Source organism: Ursus arctos, unplaced genomic scaffold, assembly GCF_023065955.2.
Source record: "Ursus arctos isolate Adak ecotype North America unplaced genomic scaffold, UrsArc2.0 scaffold_2, whole genome shotgun sequence".
Classification (NCBI taxonomy): domain Eukaryota; kingdom Metazoa; phylum Chordata; class Mammalia; order Carnivora; family Ursidae; genus Ursus; species Ursus arctos.
In genome coordinates, this window is record NW_026622874.1 from 3,876,880 (window position 1) to 3,886,231 (window position 9,352).

Genomic DNA, 9,352 nt, shown 5'->3' on the forward strand with positions numbered 1-9,352 from the left:
CTTGCAGTCTCTGGAGAAAGGGAGACAACATTCAAAGAGAGACCATTTCCAGGTGGACTTCAGAGTGTTAAAAAGCAGTTTTTAGATACTAATGAGCTCTTGGAAAATCAGATATCCGACCTATCCGGGCTGCTGATTTTCCGGCCCAACATACATATTTTGTAATGGGTTTTAAAAAAGGGCTTAGGGAAACTTTGCATGTTGCTTGAACTTAGAAACATGGCTCCCTGGCCTTGCAGCATCCCGGCTTTACTCCTGCCAAAGAAAAGCCCTGGCCTTTTTTTGAAATCCTAAATTCACAGTCCTGATTGCCTGGGCTTGACTCGTAGGCTGAAACCCAGCGCTGTCTGCTACCCTCTCTGCTAAACTGAAAGGTAGAGACTCAGGAAACGGGACTTCTCCTTGGGGACCGTTGCAGGGCAGGACACTATCTGTGGAGCCCTACGCTGTGAAAGCCTTACGGACCTTGACCGACCCGTCTGGGTTACTTGCGTGTGCCGCCAGGAAAGGGCTTTTTCTCGCCAGGACCGGCTGCGTTGAGCTGCTTGTCAGCTCCAGGTTTCCAGTACAGGGACTTACTGAATCCCTAACCAGTGATTCTTGCCAAAACTCCAAGTGGGGGAAAGCACATCACCAGGACTGTGAGCCCCCGCCCGCTTCCGACGTGTCTGGCTCCCGGGGTCACGACTGTGGCTTAGTTGCGGGGGCAGCCGGGGGTTGGCAGCCAGACTGGCCCCCTCCCGCTTCCCGCCACGCATGCCTTAGCAAGGCTGTGCAGTCACCAGATGCAGCTGTCCGCAGACGTGGGGTGGTCTTCTCCAAGCTGTTTGCTAGGTAAATGGTCAGGGTAGAGGGAGCGGCTGGCTGTATAAACCCATTTTGAAATTTTCTGAAAATTTCTGAAAATTTCAGGATTTTATCCTGACAAATCCCTAACATGATGTGCCCGTCTAGTTCAGTTACATAAAAATATTTCCAGTAAGAACTCTTTGTCCCTTTTTTGTCCATCCTTCCCAGACCAAAAAAGGGCTGGATGAGAGCAGGGGATAATTTTTACAATGTGAAGTTAGGATTGCTAAATGGCACACACTGATTGCGTAACAACAACAAACAAAACCCCAAACCCTGGCACCTAGGGAGAAAGGGCGTGGGGGCGTAATAACCTTTGCTTTCCAACGCTGCACCTTCCCTTGTCCTAAAGAAACACGTTGCATTCTGCCTTTCTGAGCTGCTGCAAGTACTTTGGATCCGGCGGGCTGCTGCCCTGTGCCTACACTCGCCACACATGACACCGCGCACATCTTCCATGCTCATGAGGCCGATAACCTGGCGTCATGGACACACAGAACTGTTTGGATCTGACCATCTCTAGGCAGACCCTCTGAAACCAAGCTTCAGCCAGTTTTCCAGGCTAGATTGGAAACCCTCGGGCAGAAGCCCTGTCTTCATCCATTTAGGTGGCTGGAACACGAGCACAGACCCCGGGGGGCTTCTCAACAACAGACCTTTACTTCTCACCATCCTGGAGGCTGGGAAGGCCAAGATCAAGGCTCTGGCAGATTCAGCATCTGGTGAGGTCTGCTCCCTGGGTCACAGGCTGCTGCTTGCCCTGGCCTCAGGTGGCAGGAGGAGTGAGGGGCTCTCACATTCCTGGTTAGCACCCTAATCCTGTTCGTGAGGGCTTGGCCCTCATGCCCTGACCACCACCCCGAGGCCCCCCTTCCTCACACTATCATGTCGCAGGTTAAGATTTCAGCACACCAACTTGGAGGGGACAGAAATCTCCGGTCTAAAGCAACCCCATGGTGCTCACTCCCAGAGAGAAAGCAAGTTGGGTGGGGGCCTTGTAACCTGGACCGCCTGACCCGTGTGCCCTGTTTGGGGTGTCCTAACATCATAAACTGACTTTCTAGGGGTACCCACAGGCCCTCTGGGGTTTTACTTGTGCGTGTACCCTGTCATGACGTTGCCTCAACCCTGAAAACCTTTGAGGCTGACGTCAGGTTACTGGCCAGAGTTGCTCTGATCCTAAATGATGTGTCCGGCCAGGTAAAGAAGGTTCACATGAAAACACGGTGGCCGCCACCTGGCTTTTTAAAGTCAACCTTGATGGTTAGTGGGATTTGTTTTAACTGTTTAAGGCCAGGAACCGTAAAGGGTGTAACTGAAACCAGTACTTCAGGTTGGTCTCACGCTCCTGCATGGGGCCTTTGATAATATTTGCTATAACAGCAGCTTGGCCAAGTTTGGAGGCTGGGGGGTGCTGTGTAAAAAAAAGAGCTAAAACAGGCCAGAGGCCGCTGTCCTTATAAAGGCCTGCTTCTCCGAGGGGGGCTTTGGATGGCATCTGAGAACTTGATTTTCAGGATGGAGGGTGGCTGGCTGTGCCTGACCTGTTTGTATGAACAGTGTGATTTCTGTGAAACACCTGCTTAGATGCTGGGGGATCTAACAGCTTGGTACGTGCTGAGGAGTGGGTGGCTACCCGCACGACGTGGCCCCAGTAAGACTCTGGATGCTGGGTGTCTAGTAACCGTCCTTAGTGGGCATTTCACACATGTTGTCCCCGCTCCTTCATGGGGTCATTAAATGTATCCTGTGTGAGTCTGCTGGGAGAGGCACTCTGAAAGCTTGTGCTTGGTTTCCTCTGGACTTTGCGTCCTCTTGCCTGTCGTAGGTCATGGCTGTGGACGCAGCCGTGTGCCCAGTCCTGTGGCCCTCTCGGCCAGTCATCGTCTAACTGGAGGTGGTCTCGGGGACCGCTTGCGCAGCTCAGTAGCAGTCTCCAAAGGTGATCAAGAGTTGTTGTTTTTCTTTCGGTGTCATGAATTTCCCCTCCTCCCCAGATTTAAAAAATCTCAAACAATCTAACTTATACCTAGAGGAACTAGAAAAGAACAAACAAAGCCCGAGGTTAGTAGGAAGAAGGAAGTAATAAAGATCAGAGTCGAAATAAATGAAATACAGACTAAAAAGAGAGCAAAAGGATCAATGAAACTAAGGGCTGGTTCTTTGAAAAGATAAGCAAAATTGACAAACCTTTAGCTTGACTCACCAAGAAAAAAAGAGGCAGGGCTCAAATCAAAAATGAAACAAGTAACGACGGACACAGCAGAAATACGAAGGATCGTAAGAGAGACACTGTGAGCAGATTGGACAACCAAGAAGAGATGGACAAATTCCTAGAAACATACCATGTTCTGAGGCTGAATGATAAGGAAATAGAAAATCGACTAGACCTGTTAGTACTAAGGAGATTGAATCAAAAACCTCCCAGCAAACAAAAGTCCAAGACCAGACAGCTTGACTGGTGAGTTCTAAGACATTCAAGGATTTAATACCTAACCTCAAACTTCTCCCAAAAAAAAAAAGAGGAGGGAACACTTCCAAACTCATTCTACGAGGCCAGCATCACCCCGATACCAAAACCAGACAAGGACACCACAAAAAAAGAAAACCACGTGCCAACACCCCTGGTGAACAGAGATGCAGGAATCCTCGACAGGACATCGGCAAACCAGACTCAGCAGCACGCTAAGCAGATTCTACACCAGGATCGAGTGCGGCTTTTCCCGGGGATGCAGCGGTGCTTCCGCGTTTGCAGATCAGTCAGGGCGATACACCACGTGAACAAAATGAAAGATACAAATCATATGATCGTCTCATAGATGCAGAAAAGCATTTGACAAAATCCAGCATCCACTTATGATAAAACTCTCAATGAAGCAGGTAGAGAGGGAACGTACCTCAACATAATAAAGGCCGACAGTGACAGGTCCACAGCTCGCGTCATCCTCAGTGGGGGAAGATCAGGGGTGGCCGCTTGGGCCGTTCCACACAGCGCTGTAACGGATCACCCTGGGCATACGTCTCTTCATACCTAGGCAGTGTGTGTCGGGGGTGAATTTCTAAAAGGGGAATTATCGGTTGAAGCCTAAATGCAAAAGTAATTTTGCCAATAAACCGCTACCCGCCCTAAGAAATATGTTTTACATCATGAGGCAGTATACACACACGTACGCGTCCTGCGTTCAAACCAGTGTCGCAGCCAGCCCTCCTATCTGTAACCCAGTTCATTTTGAAAATTCAGGTCACAATGCTGAATGACTCACGAATGGGCCTGGACTCGAAGTTTCGAGATGTTGGCTTGGCGGAGGACCAGCACGCTTCTGCGAGGGCCAGAGTGGGGGGGGGGGCTATAAGCTGGGGGACTGGTCACGGACTGGACTCCGCCATTGAGAGCTCAGCCCACAGGTGTGGCCGTGCCCCAGCACAAATCCATCTACCCACCATAGAAACAGGAGGCTGTAGTTGACAGTACCGTGTTCTGGGCTGATGAGGCCACACCACCAGGGCTTGGGAGGAAGTAGCTTATTGAGTAAAACCAGGACTTGGGAGGTAGGCTGAAGGAAGTGAATAGTCAACAGAGGCCGGACGCTACCTGGATACTCTTCACCACCACTTCTGTGCTTAACCTGCAAATATGCACATACCCCCGCCCCCCGAACGTGTCTTGGGTGTAAAATACAACCTAATACTTGTTTGCCTGGGTTTCGTAGGGTGGAGAGATGGGAGTGGTATCGTGGAAGGTCATGGCTCGGCTTTCCCCCAGATCGAGTTCACAGACACCTTTCTCCAAAAAAATTTTTTAAGATTTTATTTGAGAGAGCACGAGTGGAGGGACAGAGGGAGAGGGAGAAGCAGGCTCCTCACTGAGCAGGGAGCCTGACGTGGGGCTCGAACCCAGGACCCCGAGGTCACGACCTAAGCTGAAGGCAGACGCTTAACCCACTGAGCCACCCACGAGCCCCTCTCAGATATTTTAAGTACTCTCTATCTCTCTGTGCTGCCCAGCCACGTGATCCAGTTTGGTCAAAACATGCCACATTCCCTCAAGTGAGACCACTTGCCCCGTGGTTAAGACAGAGACGTCGTATTTAAAGGAAATGTAGTCTTTGTCAGGTAAGGCTAACCCTTTAGAGAGAAAAGGTACTTTGCTTAATTACGGGTACTGGTTTATTTACATTTTAGCTAATTTTTGGACATAAGATATTTTGACACCTTTTTCCCAAGTCATCCGCTAAGATCAGATGGCCTGATCCTAATCTGTGATGTGACCAGAGGCAAAATCGCCAAGGGGTTTTGGGGACCGGGGAGCACAGGCCCAGAAAGCCCAGTGTTGTTGTCTGGGGACGGGCAAGAGGGTTAAGAAAGAAAGTTCGTTGTGGAAGACCCAGTTGTTACTATCTGAGATAGGCGGGCCATGCTTGTGGCTCTGGAGTCCTAAAGACAGGGTCAGGGCAGGAAGTGGGCAGAGAGCCACACACCATCAACCGTGGGGACCCCCCTGGCTCCCCGTCTGCCACTGCCACCGCCAGCAGATCCTGCAGATGAGAGGCCAGCTGGGGGTTCCGGCCGCGTCCAGAGCACGGCCCCACCCCTGCCACGGACTCCCAAAGCCAGGTGTGCACCTGGGGAGACATTTCCTTCTGGAAGGATACGAGCCCCTGGGGAGAAGTGGGTCGGGGACAGAAGTCACAGGGTAGATAGGGATGCAGAAAGCGGGCCGCTTGAACAAGGCTCCGCAGAGAGGAAGGGATGGGGCTGCCGGGAGGGCCCAGGCTCCGGAGGTGGGTGCCCCATGTCCGCAGAGGCCCGGAGGCCACGTTTCCGGGGCGCCCCCCCCCAGCACCGGACCAGGCCCACCTCAGTGCCCTCACCTAACACGACACCCTCTCTGGTCTGTAGATTCTCTGCGGGAAGGAGATCCCTCGCTGGATCAACCGGCTGGCCTACTTCAGCTCGTGTATACCCTTCCTGCAGAGCTGCCTCCCGAAGGAGTGGCTCACGCCCGCCGCGCTGCAGTCCAGCGTCAGCCAGGAGCTGCGGGACGAGCTGGAGGAGGCCGAGGACGCCGCTGCCGCCGCCGTGGCCACCTCCGTGGCCAGCGCCGCTGCCGGCCCCCGGCCCGGGCGCCACACAAAACTGTAAACGTGGCCAAAGTCACACCCTCAGAGCTGTCCCTGACCGTGGACTGTCAGCGAGAGAGAAGTAAAAGAGTAAGCGTCCTCTGGACATTCGTATGCAAAGACGGCTCTCCCCAAACCCGTTTTTCAGCTCAGGATTATATTTGTAATCAAAAGAATCACTTGGCGCAGGAGGGAGAACTTTGTATGAAGCTGCCCTCTGGTTTTTTTAACCCACTTGTAAATTCGGATTTACTTCTGTTTTATACGAGCTCTGTTAAGTTATGTTTACAGTATTTTGTATCGCTGTTTACAAATCTCGCACAGACTCCTGCCGCGGTGAGAGGGGAAAACCTTCTGGCTTCGCAGCGAGGCGGGTCGTCTTTGTGCACGTTGACCGTTGCCGGCGGGCACGCTGGGCACACCGGAGGCACTGGGGCGGTCAGAGGCCCCGCCACCCGCTCGAGAATGGTCTTTTAGGTGGTCTTTTAGGTTGGTGTTTGGTTTTGTTCACGTTCGGGACGCGGAGGGGAAGGAGCCCCCGCGGCCAAGGGCGACGGCTCCCCGGGCTCCCCCAGGTCCGGGGGGCTTGCATCCCGAATCCCGGTCCACCCCAGCAGGCTGGCCCCTTCCTGCGTCCGTCTGTAGTTACGATGGTTTCCGTTCAAGATAGTCTTGCTAGTCACTAAGGAGTATTTTTGCACACGTGTTGGGGGCTTCACCTTAATTTTCATACATCCCGCTGCCCTCCTCCCTGCACCGGGTGTGACGACAGGGTAGGAAGACCTAAGTGGCAGCCATCTGAGTCATGGCGTGAGTTGACATTCAACTGCTTTCTAACTGTTCAGGCTGCCTTTTTATACGAGACCTTGAAAACTGGAGTCTGAAGTAACACTCTCCATAAAGCGAATCATTCAATATTCTGCCATTCTTTGTACCATTTCAGACAGAGTGTTGGTGTCCGTTGGCTTGTGATGGGAGTAGCGTCCCCTCATCGTCGAAAACCGAGTCTCATTGACTTTTTGTTGAAAGATACTCGTGTCTCTTAAAATTCATCTTTTTCTGTTCTCTCCAGTGTGTCTCTTCCAGAACGTACTCTGAGCAAGAAATTGTCAACCGCAGATAAGTCCTCATTAGCAAGGACTCTGTCTGCTCAAATCTACTCCCAGTTTGACCCTTGGATGTAAGAGCCAAGTCATTACATGTCAGATTCAGTTTTTCTGCCTTAAGAATGAATGTCCTCCGTAGAGTATTGGATGCAGCACATAAATTACCCGAGGCAGCGGCTTGAGCTTTATGGAGAGCGCAGTCTTACAGGCACCTGCTTCTGTTTAAACTTCGAGATTGGATTGTTTGCTATTGCTCTTTGTAAAGATACATATCTTTCAGTAAAGGACATTTTTAACTTTTCCATCAGCTGATTTGGATTCATTTTCTCAACTGAAGCACACCCTGTTCTTAGGGAAACCAAACCTTGGGTTAGAAGCTTTGACCCGAGGAAAACGAAGCCACTTAACCTACTTTATGCTTTTGACTGTTCTGTTTCTGTAGAGGAAAGCCTTGACAGTTCTGGCCTCCGTTCTTTGGAGGGTGCAGAGCCCTCGTTTAAGAGAGATGACAGAAGGAAGAAGGGAGTGTATGATCTTTGCGAGAAGTCGACTTGGTTCAGGCCTAAAAGGGAGATTGAGACTAAAACAGTAAGACTCTGGCCGTGTGTCTGTTCCCCCAGCGGAGGGTCCGGGTACCAAAGCAGGTTAGTGGGAAGCGTCTGAGGTGGTCCGCTTGGGATGTTTTCTGAACAACGCGGTGGGTGGCAGTTGTTTCTCATCCCCTGAGATACACATGGTTTTAGTGTGTGCTGCTGACCCACGTAAAGGAGTGGCCGTCCGTTAGACCCATCTTGGTGAATAGCCAGGAACACCCCGTCTCTGCTGATCCGGAATCCAGCCCCTCAGCACACAATTGATTTCACCGTTGTTCTGTTGTATTTACTTTCATCTGCGGCATTTGGCGTGAAAAATAGCGTGAAGGGGCTTGGTAAAAATAAATAGTGGCCTGACGCCATTTATCATCCTAGTGATCAGCAGATAACATTTTGGGGGTGAGATTGCTCGCAATCCAGTTGTACTTGAGGTTGAAAAAGAAAGAAATGTCATTACTTTAGAAAAATCTCATTTAAACCAGTTCCCGTCTATAGTTCAGAGTTGAGGTTGGATTTCCTGGACTAGCATTTAACCAGCTTTTCCTTGCCCTTGCCGGGAAAGAATTGTGTTCTCAGCCTGATCTCTGTTCAGAAAAATCCAGTCACTAAGAGACACGTGACATGACGGAGTCAGGGATGTCTTTGTACTTGTAACCAAGCGAAACACATTTCTGATGATGGGTTGGACAGTGACAGAATGTGAGAGGGTCAGAAGCTACTGGTTGGTTGGTTTTCAGTGCCCTTGGGTTGGTTGGTTGGTTGGTTGGTTGGTTGGTTGGTTGGTTTTGTTGACCCTAAGAAGGGGCATCGGCTTTGGAAAGCGGCCTCTGGAATTGTAGGAGGTGGCATCGAGGGAGCCTCCACTGGAGGCCTGGACCCCAGCCAGCCGCTGCTGTGGCCACGGCAGTAGCGCAGTTCCCTTCACCAGCGTCTGCACAGAGCGGCCGGTGGGCGCCATGGTGCGTAGCGGAGAGTCCACACTCCACACAGCTGCGCAGCTCCGGGTCCCTGGCTTCTCTCCATCACAAAACGGGTAGAAACACATTCACTGCTTCAGGGCTCGAATCCGTGTGTCTTCTTATGGCTCCATTTCTGCGAGAATCTCAGTCGTTTCGATACGTGCTGTGTTTCCTTCGGGTTCTGTTTGGCAAGCCGACCATGCTGCCGTCGCGTGTTCTTCCCTTCCGTGTGGTCGCAGGGTGCGGCTCAGCGATTAGACTCGCCTTGTCTACGCAGTCGATACACATCTTCACTGTCCGAGAGGTGTTACAGCTGTTAAAGAATCTTCATGAACCTGAAGATAATTTCTTGTGAAGTTGAATGCATATGTACTGTCATTCATAGTGTTTATATTAAAAAAAATACCAGGAATTTCACTTTTGCTACCTTGATATAGCATTGGGCTATCATGTTAACAACATTGAAATACATCGATTTATTAAAAAAATACTTTTATAAGAAATGTTTTCTAGTGCTTTCTGACGACAGCCGTGACGTATTTGTGTTGGAGGGTGGGCGGTGACCCTTAAAACGCGAGGCCCGCATCTGCTCTGTGGATGCGGGCGGCCCTCTTGTACGAACCCTCGCACTGACTCGCGTGCTCGCTCTTGAGCCCAAGTCCGCGGGCCAGGTGCGTAGCTTCCAGAGCATAAGCACACTCCTCACGGCGGCGGCGGGTGTCCTC

At 51.2% G+C, this 9,352-nt stretch overlaps 1 protein-coding gene across 2 annotated transcripts in view; it reads left to right on the plus strand.

Moving 5' to 3' along the window:
* Positions 1–9,130, plus strand: part of DESI2 (desumoylating isopeptidase 2) — a 44,659-nt gene extending 35,529 nt beyond the window's left edge. For both annotated transcript variants that reach the window (XM_026509560.4, XM_057315664.1), the window contains exon 5: positions 5,749–9,130. In XM_026509560.4, coding sequence (XP_026365345.1) covers positions 5,749–5,991 — 243 coding nt within the window. In that variant the 3' untranslated portion in view covers positions 5,992–9,130. The remainder of the gene's footprint in view (positions 1–5,748) is intronic.
* The last annotated feature ends 222 nt before the right edge of the window (positions 9,131–9,352 follow it).